The sequence below is a fragment of the Magallana gigas genome, chromosome 10 (assembly GCF_963853765.1).
Source record: "Magallana gigas chromosome 10, xbMagGiga1.1, whole genome shotgun sequence".
In the NCBI taxonomy this organism is placed as follows: domain Eukaryota; kingdom Metazoa; phylum Mollusca; class Bivalvia; order Ostreida; family Ostreidae; genus Magallana; species Magallana gigas.
The window spans coordinates 34553099-34570329 of NC_088862.1; the positions used below are offsets into that span (position 1 = coordinate 34553099).

Here is a 17231-nt window from a genome sequence, read left to right on the forward strand (position 1 = left end):
AACGGATGGGATAGCAGGCATTGCCTATATAAATCCTCTCCGAAAGGTAATTTATTACAATTTAATACAAGAAATGGTAATTTATTAATTGTTCATTTAGGACTTCTAACATATCATGCAATTTGTTATGTTTTCTATGCCCAAAATTAGAATACAATTTTCTTATTTAATTTCTACCAGTTTTGTTCTATGAACCACGGAGCAGGTGCTTGCTCGTATTGATTCTGTAGAGATCACTTTTCCTATTACTCCATACACACGATAAGATGATTAGATATGATTCTCCAAGATCCAAAATCTAGATCTACAGCTACTACAATTGTAGATAAGATGAGTAGCGGGAATAGAAGGGGGTGGGGGTGAGTTGGGGGGGGGGGGGGGCGGATGTAATACAAAAGTACGGGGGCCACTCACAAACTATCTTTAAGTATTTCATGGTGAAATTGGAGTAACGGACCTGTTTATATTTATATTGATTTCATAAACAGCATTCGAAAACCAATGGAAGAAAAAGCTGAATGCACTTGTCTTTATCAACATGTATAAAGAAATTAGATCTTGTAGACCAGCATCTCACGAATGTATAATTCATACAGTGTACATCAGTAGATAGATTCATGGACTGTTATGGTATTGGCATTTTTGTATGACGCGATGTTTGAATAGAAAAACCGGATTATGAAACTGCATGTCTGTGAGTGAACAAAATAAAAAATGACTATCTATTTACTGTCAATCAAAGCATTATATGGAACAAAACAACTGCATGTATTTACATGTTATCCTATACAACCCCCCCCCCCTCCAAAAAAAAAATCAGATCTGTAATTACATGTACCGCTAAATCCCAATATATAAGAATTTACATGATTAATATTAATCTAGTTTGGTAAAACGGTTATTGACAACACAGCACTGCAACAATTTCCTATCAACCGATAAATCCCCAGATGAATGGGATAGGACTAGACAACTAACTAAAGAGAGATAACTCGAATGTGTTCATGTCTTAAGCAACATTTAAAAAAAAAATGTTAAAAAATTACTGTGTTATACATTTTAGTGACAACAGAGTTGATAACTGTTCTCTATTAAATGCTGCTATCCTGGCAAATTCCACAACTTTCTTTAATTGTTGCCGTAATTGAAAGCTCTTTCTCCCTCTCTGAGTCATAGCTCTCTCTCTCTCTCTCTCTCTCTCTCTCTCTCTCTCTCTCTCTCTCTCTCTCTCTCTCTCTCTCTCTCTCTCGCGTCTAACTTGACTAATTACACCAGATTATCAACAACGTTAATTCTATGGCCATTTTTTTTTGAAGCTACAACTGTTTGATCCCTAGCATTAAAGAGGCCTAATAGTCAACAAATTACCTATCAGATCGACCAAAATTTTTAAGTTATGATTGTTTTAGCGTTAGCCTTAACAATGATCAAAATTTTGATTTACTTTATATATGAAACTTTAAATATTTTCCCATCTGTTTATATTATGTTCTCCTTCTAAAGGAGATAGATATAGTCTTAAAAAAGAGCACGGCCATCCAGCCGCCTTAATTGAGTTGCCGTATCGACATACACACGCCCAATCGAACCGCACAGATATACAATTTACTTTATATTTAAAATGTTTAATATTTTCCTATCTTTTTATATAAAGCTCTCCTTCTGAAGGAGATAGATATTGTCTTTAAAAAGACCACGGCCATCCAGCCGCCTTAATTGAGTTGACGTATCGACAGTTCCCCACGCCCCATCGATCCACACAGATATATAATTTCCTGACGACCCTCCATCAGTGGGCGACTTCATGTAACTGACAATTACACGGCAATCAGGAAAAAAATCGGATTAAAACGGAAGGAGGGAATCATAAAATATTGTCGTCTGATAATTGAATCCCTGGGGTCTTCACCGCGGAGCGTCGCTGTTTTATTGGCACTGTTGAAGACACGCGAGACTGAAAGTGACCAGAAACTTGTTTGGTTAAATAGATGACCTTCTGGGACAACAACTCGTTAATAAGGAAGACCCTCACTGGTGGTCTCATCCTCATTGATTTTGACGCCTTTATTTTTTGGGGTCATTTTGTAATTGGGTCACATACGAGTTTAATATACTCTCATTACAGTTTTAATTTTGAGATATGTCAGTTATCTTGTCTGTCGGCTTAAAGGAAACAGGGAGGCCAACAGATATAATTAGAGATAATAACTTAAGTCATAAAGTATTTGTATTTTTTAGAAAAAAATCAGGATATTTTTAAATATTTTTTTTCATGTCGCTCTTCTTCTCAAAGAGATTGATTTGGTTCTAAAAATGGTCACAATCATTCAGTCTAGATCTGTTTAACTGACCACCATTGTTTCTGATTGACCTGGCGGCGTTAGATGGAAACAGAACGTAACCCCCAGAATGTCGCTGAACGATGCCCAACTCCAAAAAGTTCTGGTCCCGGTCTGGCAGATCATTGCATGTTAGAGCTCTCATGATATGTGGCGTGTGCATTTCCATGAAATAGAGTGAGATAATTTTTTAAAATCTGCAGAAATATGATAGCAAAAGACTAGTACCATTCTGAGTTTTTTTCTACTCTGCTTGTATTTTAGAGATTTAATAAGAATATATAAGGATACAGCGTCATTCCCCATATAACGCACCCTTCTATATAAATTTTGTCGATTTTTTTTAAAATCTTTGAATATGTGTATGTTGCATGTATCAATCACATGCATCCCAAAGACGCTGAAATCAGAGCGCACACGTCACAGACTAATATTTCATCTCATTGCTCAGACTCTTCCGAATCAGCGCCGTCTATCGGTTTATTAGTGAAATTGTTCCTAGACTGTTAGGGCCCGGTCCAAATATTAATTAAGAACGGTGTACAGGATTGCGGTGATAGCACTATTATTTTTATTTATTTTTATAGAATTTTTGGCACTACTGCAAAGTTTTTGAATCATTAAAGACGGCTGGATGGTAATTTTTAGACTGTATTGATCTCCTTTGAAAGAAGAGTTATGTATAAAAATATAGGAAAATACCCGAACTCAAAAGCTGAAAAATATGACTTTTTTTAAATAAGATAATTATATAGTTTATATCTGATCAATTCATATTAAAAACTTTAAAGGAATGTGATTGATAAACTTAACCAGCCAGCTTCCTTAATCATAAGAATTTCTTTAACTTGTTTAGATTATGCATGCATAAATACACATCTGTTGATTCGTAATTTTTTTGCGGGGACAATTTCTATGAATTGTCATTTTTAAAAAAGGTACAGGAATGTGACTTTGTTGACTTCTGTAATTTGCTTTGTGATTAGTACTTTCCCTATGATAAAAATTCGTCGCGAATGTTAATCTGGTTCTAGGTTGTGAAAGGGACCCAAACAAATCCAGGAAAACTGTGCCAACACGTATTGTAATGGTCTCGCTTTCCACAGAATCTCGCTCTCGAGACTTGACTCTCGAGACTTTGCCTTGACTCTCCAGAACGAGGCGGTCTGGGGAGAGCGAGACTCTGGGAATTACCCGCAGTTTTACGCTCGATGTAGCTAACGGAAATGAATCGTGTGCTATCTAACTAATGTTGAAGTGTTGACGTGAATTTTTTATAAGTAATACTTACTTCTTTTTACGTTGATTAAGAAAGTTGTGGCTGGTCAACCCGACTAAATTAGAGGGAACACGAAGCAAGCTTAAGCTACCTAAACTTATTGATTCCGTCCAGTTCATTTTCTGCTCATAACTTTTTCTTTATTAGATCTCTAATGCGTACTCCATTGAATTATGGGTAATTTGTGCTGAATTATGGGTAATTGCTGGCTGTGCTCTGAACACTCTCAAAAAGGACCGAACACAAACCGCCGTCTTAATTTGATTTCGTTCGGCTCCAGTTTTTAATAATGTAATAACTCTAAGAAAATTAATATAATCCTCTCCCAAATTGAGGCGCCTTATTCTCCAAGGGGCGAAAATGGACTTCAGTTAACTCAATGGATCAGAAGTCTTGTTGAAATGAGGGTTCAAATTTCAGTTTTCTGTGCAGATTCTGGATTGAAGTCATCTTTAAGAGACGTTTTAAATATAGTCAATGGTTGTGATTAATGGTTTGATATTAGAATTAGTTATTAACATGTATATTACAGTATTTAGTTTAATTGTAACGTTTCTTTGTTGCAACACAATTTTCATATATAGATGTACATTGTTCTTTAAAAAAAATTACGCGAATGAGGTTTTTAGATATCCTTAATATGACAGAAAAGATACATTTGTAAGACCTTCACAGAATGGACATTAGCAATTGTGCTATTTGGTTAAAACATTCAAACGCAAGTATATGAGTTAAAAAAGTGTCTGTGTGTGTATGTGCCGGGGAGGGGGTGGGGGAGGGGAGCCTGTTGTAAAAAATCAATCCACTTTACACGAAACGGCTGAATAGACTTCATTTCCCATACGTGTACAATTAAGGTTGCATAAGGACTGATATAATTCATTATCCACAATTAAACGCGGGCTACATCTCCTGGTCGTCCCTAAACGACTTCCGTAATGTCTTCAAAAGACCGGAAAATAGTGTCGTAAAATTGCCGCAAATCATTTTAGTTGTTGTAATTACCCTGACCTTGTCGAGTCATACACGATTGCGAGCTTTAAAAATCCGCCGTAATTTGGTTGAATTTAGACACGAAACATTGTCATTAAAATTCAGAAATCAAACTCAGTGGCCGCTAGAGCGATAGGCAAAAAATGGTGGAATTGAAATCGGACATGAACTGTACGCCTTAGTAATTTCAGAGCAATTTAGATTTATTTGTAAATATGTTAATTAGTCATGTTGTGTTTATTTTATGACAGTAAGTGTATAAATTTATCAACATTTTATAATGCGTGTACATTGAAACTTACACGCGAAGTTTGTCATATATTTGTTTATACATGTATAGCTATTTTTTTTTCAAAATATACAATATAAACTCAAAAACACGATAAGAGCTACTGTATCCCTGCTTGTGTCTGTCTATACCTAATGGACATTTACACTTAATTGAACGGCATTGTGAGAAAAAAAGACGATCATATTCTAATTGTATGTATTTCTAATTTGATTTAATAAAAGACCGAGTGTATTAATAATTATAAATACATGATTTAGATTGTTTTCTCATTAAAGAAGTTTGATACATGGCTGTTAATGGACGGATTGTGTTTTGTTCTTGTCCTTGTTGTTTACTGTCGGGCATTGCGCATGCTCTTCATATTTTTCTCACTAAATGTTTTGATAAAGTTCTGTTATCTTAAAATCTTCCAAAAAGTCCAAATCTGAATATTTGATCTTATGCAGTCATGTGTTGCCTCAAGATTCTAGCTGCGATCGTGGAGATATTTCTCTGTTTTCAAATTCATTAACTCCCTGATGGCGTCTGTCTCTCGTTCAGGCCTGGGATATTCCCGAGTTAACAGTTTTGCGCCTGCGTTTGCAATTATTCTTCTTCATTATTTTCTTTTTTTTTCAATTTTCTCAATAACTTCATATGCACGCAAAGTTAATTGTATAGTCACATTTCTAGCGAGGACCAAATTCGGTTAACCTTTAAATTGTATTCAGAAGAACAAACTCGATTTATAATGCATCCAGATCAGTGAAACTAGACCCCCCCCCCTCCTTTCCTCCTTACCAACTACGGCCAGTAACGTAATTATCTTAAAGTTTTTACTCAAAACAGAAACAGTATTGGTTTTCTATAAAAGCCGTTTGTCGACCACTGAAGTTACTCAGACACAGAAATCCCGTGGGGCAGGGCTATCAATTATACCCCGTCTAACGGAATTAAGAAGCTCGTTTCCTTCATCTGCAGTGTGTCCCTGGATACGGTCCAATTGGCCAATAACTATCGACAGAAATTACGGCTGTTTTTGTCTAACACTTTGTCCGTGTCAATTAGACGTAACGCCGGATGTAATGACGTGAAAACGGGGCTCTGATTCAAGTACACACAGACTCTTTGTTTTCCTCTTGACTTCTATAGTATCCTTTACGAGAGACTTGTTTACATAGTACGAGTTAACCAGACTGTGTTAGGGCCTTCTTAATGGTTATCGAGCCTCCTTAATATCCCGAGGGAAAACTTCCCCTGTTATTTTGCTAAAACCCAAAACGGTCCAGTCATTTTATTCCCGATGCCGCTATATCTGGCTAAGATCGAGTTTTAGACAATATATCATCTTTGTGTACTTATTCTCAAAATTGTTTGTAATATTTGTAATAAAATATTGCACGGTAAATGATGGCAGGAAAAACAATGTAGAAATTGTTATTTCGGTAGTTACATTTTTGATCACGAATTAAGTTATGTAGAAAATCAATAGAAAACAAGTGGGGGATACTACATGTATTTTTCATGTACTTTATCAACAGAAAAGAAAAATCGGGATTTCAGAATATATATCTAATCTAGTTGATAATTGTATAAATACTATGTTTTGCAAAGTGTATCAACCCGATCGCATTCCCATGTTCGATTTATTTATTAATAATCCGGGACATACGTGTATTTCTCAAAATGTATATCTTTAAATGTAATATTCCATGTAAATCAGCTGCATAACTTTTCCTTGGAATCCCGGTTTCGCCTTTTCTGCTTTCTTTTATATTTGTAAAACATAAAGTACACAACAATTCAATGAAGATGACAGACATACAGGACAATGCATTCAAAAAATCTAAACAGGGCAGCAGTTACATCCATTTTTTTTCTGGAGTCTTCCTTTAATGAACTCGCGCAGGGCTGCCTTTCTCCGATCAACAGCTGTTTATCAAAACTTCCATGTTTGTCGTCCGCTCAAAGAAAATTTTGTTTCATTTACATAATAATTCGCCACGTCTGCTTCATTCGGGCAAAATCAACGTCAAGGGGAGCTCTTAATGAAAAGAGTCCCCCGCTCTAGGAGTCCTCATCATCGGGAGACCGCGGAGTCAAGCGATGAGCAGTGATTGATCGGGTCCCGCGCGGTGTACAAACAAATCACCGACCCAATCAACGGCGTATAGATAACTTTATCAAACAGACCCCAACCTCAGCAACCCTCGCCGCCGGAATAACTACTGTACCTTTGGAAAAAAAACAAGAAGAAGAACAAAGTCTGCAGACGTGAAATTAGGCAATATATTGGTGGAACCGAGCACGTCTTCTGGAGCCGGCATCTCTCTGTCTCTCCGGGGATGATCGGGGATCAATACTGTTTTACTTTATATATATAACAAGTGTTTAGCTCCGAAAAACCCAAACCATGGCCGCATTGGACAGCGACCGCTCAGAGGAGACCACGTGGTGTCGAGGGGTTTTGTGATGTGCCGCGGCCTCTTTGGAACCTTGTATATAAGAGACAAAAAAAGACACAGGTGAGAGAATGAGTTCTTTTCTCGGAGTTCTGCGCAAGGTGACAATGTTTCACAAGGAACGGAAACAAGTAACGATAAAGCAGACGACACTCCCACAAAAGGCGGGAAACTCTGTGACCTCTGTGAATTCCTATTCTAAGAGTAGCAAGAAGGATCAGACCGGACGAGGACGGGTACCGTACCATGGAGCCATTACGGAGAGGGATTTTGAGAATATCCATCACAGAATTGTACGTACCACATAACTTACGCTTCCAAAAGCCCTAAAGCATCATTTGAAAATTAAATAAATTATAACCTTCAACGCGTTTCGGTGCTGGTTGAAGTATCTTTATTCTGATTGAGGTACAAGTGTTTTGCAGGGTACAATAGTTGTGTTCCAGTTTACCAATCTAAAGAAAATAATGGTCTTAGCCTTGCCAGTAAGACTTACATTCATAAAGACAAACCGACGAAAGTACGTGCATTTGCACACACTTTAAGTATGTATATAGTAACATTAAGTTTGGAATAGTGCTGTGTGTCAGTGCGTTAATTCTATAATTCGGTCTGTGTGTATGTCTTAAAATTGCTACATACATGTATAGGTTTTGCGAGTTAGGCTATATTGTAATTGTATGATAAGTGATATATTCAAAAAGAAACCGCGATAGTCCGAGAAAAGTGTAATAAATTCCTCAACCAGAACCCACCAAACAACAAACAAAAAATCGACTCTTTTTGGATATAATCAGATATAAATAGTATTTACCCTATTTTTTTGCTGATTGCGATTCCTACATTGAATATCGCAAAGTATCTAATAAAGTGATAATAGAAACCTGCCAAACTACGTGTTACGTGAACAAATGGACAATCGGCGGTTGCTAATAACTCAGTAAGGGTCAATAATCGCGCGATAATTGTCCTGTGTATTGTCACAGGCACTGCTGGTCAGGTGATACTAGGTAAGAACAGTTGCTTATGTTAAAAGGGCTGGGTAGTCATGGCAATTTTTAGACCTTATTTATCTCCTTTAGAAGAAGAGCGCTGTATAAGATATAGTAAATGTCTAAATTTAAAGGCTTAATTATTTGGTTGGATTTTTTTCTTTCCCAAATAGTAATTTATAGCAAAAGGAAACCTGTATAAACAATTAAGGTATATCCGTGCCAACGAGAGATATTAAAATAAATATAAGTTGTAGAACTTGCTTATCAATCGTTGTAAAATAAATAAAGTTCAGTTTTTTTCAGTTTTTAAGGTAGATCTGATGGTTAATTTGTTCACCGCCCCGCCTCCTTCAGGAGACTGGATGGTCAGCAAATTATATTAACCAGCAGATTTGCGCTAAAATTTCGGATATTATATGTATACCCTTTAACCATTTAAAAAAGTCTAAATTTTTTTAATTTAGATTTTGAACGTTTATAAAACACCTTAAAATTAAAGAGCTCTCCTTTAAATCAAATTGATATTATCAATAATAGTACGGAAATGGTTAAGAGCATATCCAAAAATACGTAAATGGTTAATTAACTTTTTTTTTTTAATGAAAAGTGATTTATAAAGAAATGCAACCCCCCACCCCCCACCCCCCACCCCCAAATGAAGTTTATATCAATTTTAAATCAAAAGCTCCTCAAATGTTAAATGAACAATTGTATTATATAGCATGAGGTTAAAAGAAGCAAGAAGAAATTTAAAGTAAGCAGATATAAGCTATAAAGGGTAAAGTTTATTACAATTATGTAAGAATTGTTATTTTGTCAATTTCTGTATAACGTAGAAATTAAAATAGGAAGTATGGTATTCTGAAAATTTTAAAATTGTGATTTATTCAATTTTTGCCTATTCAAAAATATTTCTATGGAAATTCAAGAACCCTTCCTTTTTTCAAAAGTACGTATCATACATGTAGATAGACATGTTAAATAGTTATTAAAATATATGTAAAAAAAACCCCCAAAAAAACAAAAACCAAAAACAGACAAACCGGGAAAACCCGTTGCCATCGTCTTCAAATAGATACATGTACATGCACTTCTTTTTGTTATTATTCGTGCAAACTTGCCTTGAAATATTCATTCAATAATTTGAATGTCGTTGTGATATAGCCGTACAGTGTATGTATCATAGAAAATAATTTAGAACTTCTTACATTTGAAAACTCCATAGCAACGACTAGATAATTATTTCTGTTAAAAGTCAGTCCCAAACATATTGTTTGAAAGTCCTCATGTTGCATGCCTCGTAATGATCATATTTCATTTGTTTTCTACCTTCTTTCAATAACCACGTGTTTTTTTTTTATTTTGATAATTACGTAATGTCTTTGTTGCAAAGTGTTTTCAAATATTGAAATTGTCATTTATTTTTAAGCATCTGTTACCATGACAACGGTGTCCCATAGTAACAATTCATTTGGAAATAAAATCAATTTTGGAAATATTGAATGCTTCGTTGCCATGCGTGACACAGATTTTGCATTAACGGAGAATTAATAACAATTCATATCATAATGTTTTTGTGGCATTACATGTACATGTTATAATGTTGTATTCATTTTGTATGTAGAACGTTTTGTTTGTATAATAAATTTATATTCAAATTTATAAGCCCTACGCCAGAAGTAACATTTTGACTGTTATAAGCTGCTTTGGGTTGTACAAATTCAAGCTCTCCCGACCAAATTTATAAATTCTGTAATTATTTAAGTCATAAATTAGTAAATACATTATTCCCAAGGTCTATTGAGCAGTACATTATATTTATAAAAGGGTAATCTACGAATTGTTGATGGTAGTTTCTGATTATTATTTTTTTTCAAATATCATTCGCTGAAGGTGTAAAGGAGCTTAGAAGATCAGGGAGAAACGAGAGAGAGAGAGAGAGAGAGAGAGAGAGAGAGAGAGAGAGAGAGAGAGAGAGAGAGAGAGAGAGAGAGAGAGAGAGAGAGAGAGAGAGAGAGAGAGAGAGAGAGTGTGTGTGTGTGAGAGAAAAGAGAGAGAGAGAGAGAGAGAGAGAGAGAGAGAGAGAGAGAGAGAGAGAAACGGACGGACAACAAGAAACTGAAATTACCTGAATTTAAATCTTTGTGCGGGGATGGGGGATAGATAATTTCTTAGAAAATAAGTTGAGATAATCGATTAGGATTTCGTTGAATAACGAGAGAAGGAAGACACTGAGGATCAGAAAAACAAAAAACACCGAACACCGAAGCTATAGAGTACGTCTGCTCATCATCTCTTGATTTTAGAATGGCAACACAATCCCTCTCGATTGTCGTAAAAAAAGATTAACTTCAACGCCCCGATCAGAAATTAAGAGACTGTCATTACGTAACACTGAAAGAAGTTGCAACATCTTAACATAAGCGTGACCAAGAAACGCTGGCTGCAGCTGCAATGCATCTCCTTCATATTGAAAATTTCTTTTACATCAATGAAAGACATCTGGGGACTTCTAATGAGCCGCGGATCGATCGATCTTCATTTTTATATCGCATGGCAATCGGATGAGAAACTTGGTGATGTCATGAACAATTTCTTGTTTGAGAGAACTGCAAAAAAAAAATGTTAAATGAAAAATCTTCGTTGCACTAAAGCGATGTCATGCAATAAAAGCTTATCAGGGGTTGTAAGTGGTATCACCACAAGAACAACATGTTGATGCATTTTGCACCAATGACGTCAGCTCTCCTGAAAAATTCGCTAAGCTTTGGTTTTACTATCAAACTATTTGTACGTTTAATGAATTGATTGACATGAAATTCATTCGCAGAAAATTAGATTAAGAAGTTCAAAACTAGCAGAGCCATTTGTTAATACATTACGTCACTGTGCCTATATAGCTGTATGGCCTTTCAGCCAATACTTACCCATCGGGCTACATTTCTGCAACTACAAAGAACTTTGAATAATGCTTTCTTAAAAATTAAGAATAGTGCAATTATTGGATATATTTCTGATTTTTTAATGACGTAACTTAAAAAATTGATACTTTGAATTAAATCTGCTTTCAACACTTTCAGTACTTTTAGTACTTTGATTACGCATTAGATTCGGAAGTCCACGTAATGTGCCAATTGAAAAAAAAAGTTATTTTTAAAAGTTTGAATTCTGATTCGGGTTGCAACGGAAATTGTTCAGAAGATGCAACAGTATTCATATAATAGCTTAATAGCCCGAAGATCCTCGCCCATTCACGTATAGATTATCTATTTTACCATATTTTATTGCATCTTGTTCCGGTCCCTAACAGAACTGGCGTGCAGTGAACAAACTGTAAATTAATATTAGTCATCCATTCTGACGTCTTCAGAATTATTCTATTTCATAACTGGCCTCATAGAGTTTGAATGGCTTTATATTCTCTGTTGATAGTTATTTGAGAACCTCTATTGGAAAGAAAAACTTTGCATTTGAAATTCTGTTTTTGATACCGGAAGTGACTCATCCACTGGTCACTGAAGATTGATATGTAGTGTATGGGTGTCTTATTTGTAAGAACCTAGGGCTGGATTCATGCAAAAAATAAGTACCAAAAACACCTTTTAGAAGTTTTTGTAGAAACCTCACTACAATAGATCTATAATTTTTTAAAGGGGCATGGTCACGATTTTGGTCAAAAATTAATTTTCCGATTTTTATGTTTACAATGCTTCAGTAAGACATCTTTTATAGGCAACCAAAATTTGAGCATTATTTGCTGAGTTTTAAGCGAGTTACAGAGCTTACCTTACAATTCTTTGTTATACATGTATAAACAAATCCTTTGTTTTCATTTTGGATGCTGAAGTAAAAATTCCAGTTTTAGACTTAAAATGAGGAAGTTAAATGTTAAAAACTGTTTATTTATGCTTATAATGAATAATGAGATGGAGAAATCAGCTGGAAAAAGATTTTTTAATGGTATATTGACCCTATGTAAACAAAAACAGGGCACGAGCCTTGTTTACATGGCAACGTGTTGTGACCCATGTATCTTGCTCTTAACTCTACGCCTGACTTTCAAATTTCACTTGATCATTAGAATATCATTCCTAAAGCATTCTAAATAATAAAAATAGTAAAACTGAATTTGACCAAAATCGTGACCATGCCCCTTTAAGACACTACGTCGCAAGTTTGCGATTTAAAGTTTTGTTAAACCGTTTGTGTCAATCGATTTGGCTGAATTTATCGTCATAGCTCAGTGGTTTAAGTAACGGACTTGTGAAACGCAGATCATGAGTTCGAATCCGCTTGGGGCTTTTGCTCATGTTTACTGAATTAAATTTTTGAAAATATACACCGTTATTTTTTTATTTAAAATTCCACATTTTGTTTTCGCCTATTTGACTTATATACTTCTTTTTTTAATCAAGCTACATGTATCTATCTCAATGAAGTAATTTTCTGCTGATTTGAGAAACTATTTCAAGGTGTAGTGAGCAACCTTAAAACGCCCAAAACAGGAAAAGAATTTCAATTACTATTTGTAACGTTCAGTTTGATAGGCTTAAACTCCGCGATGAAATATTACGTCTGAATATTTAGTTATCGTTTTTCGTTAAGAAGCACGTTTCTCTTAAATTTATGATTTGATACATAACTGATTTATTATGATTTATTATTTATTTAATCACCATTCTATAGAATAATCAGTTTTAAGATATTCATGTAAGTTTACGCATTTTTTAAAATCACTTTGAGGGTTTAAGGTAGCTGGGTGGTTTAAGGTTGTCATATGGTTTAAGGTTGCTGGGTGGTTTAACGTGGATTAAGTTTGCTGGATGGTTTAAGGTTGCTGGGTGCTTTAACGTGGTTAAAGGTCGCTGGGTGGTTTAAGGTTGCTGGGTGGTTTAAAGTTGCTGGGTGCTTTAACATGGTTTAAGGTTGCTGGGTGGTTTAAGGTTGTTGGGTGGTTTAAGGTTGCTGGATGGTTTAAGGTACCTGGGTGGTCACCATATTACTCAGTACCCGTTAGATCCACCTCAAAATTTTATAACAGCCTTAAAATTGGAATAATTTTCTTTATCTTCATGAACGGAGAATAAATACTACATATGTTCTAAAAATGGACGCAAGTGCCCAGTCCCTCAAAGCTCAAAAAGTCCTAATTATTTTTACAGTAATTAGTCAGGGACTATTAAATTCATTCCTGGAAGTTAATCTTCAGCAAAAAAAGGGACACATTGCTATCATGGTGGTCGAGAAGAGTCAATTACTTATAATCCTTAAGCAACTTGCTAAATTTGATGTTCCCTGTTATGGTAAGAAATTGTCTTACAGCAATTTCCCCGAAACCACGTGGGTAATTTCCAAATCCTCAAAATACCAATTTTCTCCACGTTTTGTGGGGTTTCTGGGATTGGAGTTGAGCGCTCATCAATCTTGGAGCGATTGTAGATGCAGAAAACCATGAACCTGATTGCTTGCCGAAAATTAGCTAGTGTGAAATGTCAAATAAACATATGCGAATGGTAAGAAGTTAATCAAAAGCCGGCACGAAAAAGTTGAAACAGAAAGCAGGACTAATTACTGGCTCGAAAGTTTAATCAACTTAATGGGCTGTTTGTTGTTTCTTTATGAATTAATGGAATCTCTTTTACGTAAACAAAAGTCTGAACTATTAGTATTGGAAACTCTTTTACGTAAACAAAAGTCTGAACTACTAGTATTGGAAACTCTTTTACGTAAACAAAAGTCTGAACTATTAGTATTGGAAACTCTTTTACGTAAACAAAAGTTTGTAAAGAAATATAGAACTCAAAGCTTTCGTCACTACATATACATTTGTACACCACAGTATATTTATAAGTAGTAGGTATAACTGCAGCGCCTATCCCACACTAGAAAGCCTCTAAGTTTGACCTGCTTTACAGCAGTTCATTTTAGCAAGTTTTCGTCAACAAGGTATTGACCCAACATTGTAAAAAATTCTATAACAAAGAAACGCGTTGAACTTTCAAGCTAAAACAAAACATTTGAAAGATTTAAATATTAAATTTGTAGGAAATGTTATTATTTAAAAAACTTACAGGAAAAGGGTAACAATTTATCAGAAATATCAAAAGCTGAGATCAATCGAACCCTGATGGAAATTTGTAAGGATTCAAACAGTTTTCCTTTTTCCATTAAATTGGTTTACAGGAGAAAAATATCAGAACTGAATCACAAATTTTGTCAAAAGAACATTTCAATAATTATATGGATACATTTTACACATGTGCATATGTGTATTAATTATTTTTTGTGGGCTTATGATTATGTTTCTTCATTTTGAATTAATGCTCAGCAACGTTTACCAATGCCAAGTTCCCGAGCCTTTCCTACAGAGTCCCAAAATACTCACCAAAGGCAAGAACTTCGCCAATTGTTTGAATTGATTTTTTTTTTAAACTTAAGATATATATATTTTTTTAATTTTATAGTCGCTTCTCTGCGGATTAAATTAATTGAAGTACTTGTTAAAGACTTAGTTAATTAAATGTCTTTTTTATCTTTTGAGTCATAACTTTAGATTTAAATAAGAGTAGCTTAAATTTAAACAGACGATAGAATGTCCTAGGTTACTAAACTCTGTCCCGAGTTTTTGCTTCCACCACTTTTCGCTTGATATTTTGATGATAATAATTAAATTTGTGCTCAAACTACGTTCATCTACTATATGAAAAATGTCCAGATTATCTGTTTTGAAACGCACCCTCTACCTCTTCAGGTTTCCATACACATCCTAAAATAGAAAGTTTACGGGGATTTTGCATTGCATCAGCCATTAATATGCCCGAATGATAACGTTTAAAAAATTGCGCGAGGTTTCCCGGTACTTCCGAATGGAGAAAAGATGAAAACATTTCCCATTATAAATCTCCGTAAGAAATTTGTTTTCGTTCCTGTAACTTTAATAAGTGAAAAGTGATAATTTGTCAATGAAGATGTCTTGGATATTTTCCATTTCATCGATTTTAGCTGTATCTCTTTCACAGGTATGTGTATTTTTATTAAAAATCATCTAAAAGTGATGGAAGCAATAACTATGGACAGACTATAGGTAATTTCTATCGTTATGCACATGCATAGGGAAGTTGTCTGGGATGCCTTGATATGTACATGCAATACCAATTGATACATTTGGGAATGTTCTTTTTTTCTTGTCGGAAAGTTACATTAATTTTGAAGTGTTTCCATAAATATACATGTTTATGATATCTAGATTTTAAAAATAAGTTGTGGGAACATGGGATCTGCAAAGTTAACAACAGGAATAATGTTAAAAATGATCCGATGAAATGCAAGAGTACGAATGGTTGATAAGCAAGTTATTTTCTATCAAAGAACAACTGTCCAACTTCCATTGAATTGATGTGATTACAAAATCCGCAGACGTTGTCTTTGCGTTACTATTTTTGGCAAAGCTGTTTTACATTTCAATTCAAGTGTAAACAAACCGGAAGAAACACAGAAAATTAATGTTTAAATCTGTAGAAATGCAGCGTGATTCATTGATTCTCGATCCCGATTCATTTCATTCCGTGCCAATTTGTTTGCAACGAGCATTGCCAGGAGACAAAAAGATATAGGCCCGTAATCAAAGAATGCACCAGAAGAGTTATGACGCTCGATCAACATCGCGTGGGATTAACTTCATTCTTGACCATTTTGGGGGTACGATGGATGTTCATTTTCCCCCTTTATAGAATCAATTACAGAGAGTGTGGACGGTCCGCTCTAGATTTGCCGTTCAAAAATCAATACAGAATTATTTGGGCTTTCCCCTTTAAAAATATACTGCGATCTGTAACATTATTTCAATCCACACGAAACATTAAAATATTTATCCCCATAGGAAATAAAATTTCTTTTTGAGCGCATTTAACAAAGCATTGACGTTTCAGTTGATCAATGCATATTTGACGCGTCATCTAGATATCGATATTCCAATCTGACCTTCCTTTCTCTGTTCTCTTTTTAATGTTTGAAATATGAATGTTAACCTTTCTGTTTATTTTATTTTTTGCCTAATTAAATCTATCAAATTTTATTTCTGCTCAATATATGCGGGCAAGCGATAATATTATTTTACTATTTATAAAAAAAATAAAATAAACTGTTACAACAAAACAACACAACTTAAACTTTGCCGCTTTCGGCAAAATGTTTTGGCGCTATACATGTTGGAAACTAGTGAAATGGCTGCTTTGGGAATTAATGATGAATGGGGCAATTGCGTTATAAGTTTTCCTAAAATTAAATCAGCTCAGATACTGAGAGTCATTCATCTCCGCGTGGATCAGGAAATGATGAATCGATGTCGGAAGACGGATAGAACCAAGAAAAAGCTATTAACGTTACATGCGCTCAGAAAAATAGAGCCATATTACTCCGCCGTCGTAGAGAGCTAGGGGCAATTTGTGGCCGCTTCCAAGGTCATTGATACTTTGAAAAATTACCGGAGAGTATAAAACATGGATGTGAGCACTTAACCGTGTAAGTTGTTTTGGTTTCCATGGAAATTCATAACTCAGGCGAATAATGCCAACGCATACAACTGTAGTCTATTGGTAATTAAATCAAAAACCTAAAAGGTCAAAAGATAAACTGGTGATTTATTCTGATTAAAAAGCAAGATATTAAAAGTGGTCAGAGCGCGACTTAGCGAGAATGTGAATAAAAGAAGAACACGTCCATATTCATTTTATTCAAGTCTGCCGCTCAAGCAATTGTAGTAATGGAGCTATGTCTATGATATGCTCTGGGCAGACTTATCTGACTTTGTTAATGCATCAAACATTTTTGTAATTCCCAACATGTTGTCATCTGACGTCATAATAAGCGCTAGTTGACCGAAAAAACATGTTA

The 17231-nt window shown here is 35.0% G+C and overlaps 1 protein-coding gene across 4 annotated transcripts in view; it reads left to right on the forward strand.

Annotated features, from left to right (window-relative positions):
• The window catches only part of LOC105343537 (uncharacterized), a 33960-nt gene that overhangs the window by 10795 nt on the left and 5934 nt on the right, over positions 1–17231 (forward strand). The window contains exon 1 of one of the 4 annotated variants that reach the window (XM_034454473.2): positions 6872–7637. The exons of the other annotated variants lie outside the window; for them this stretch is intronic. Coding sequence (XP_034310364.2) covers positions 7416–7637 — 222 coding nt within the window. The 5' untranslated portion in view covers positions 6872–7415. Of the gene's footprint in view, positions 1–6871; positions 7638–17231 lie in introns of those variants that run through there. 4 annotated transcript variants of the gene reach the window in all.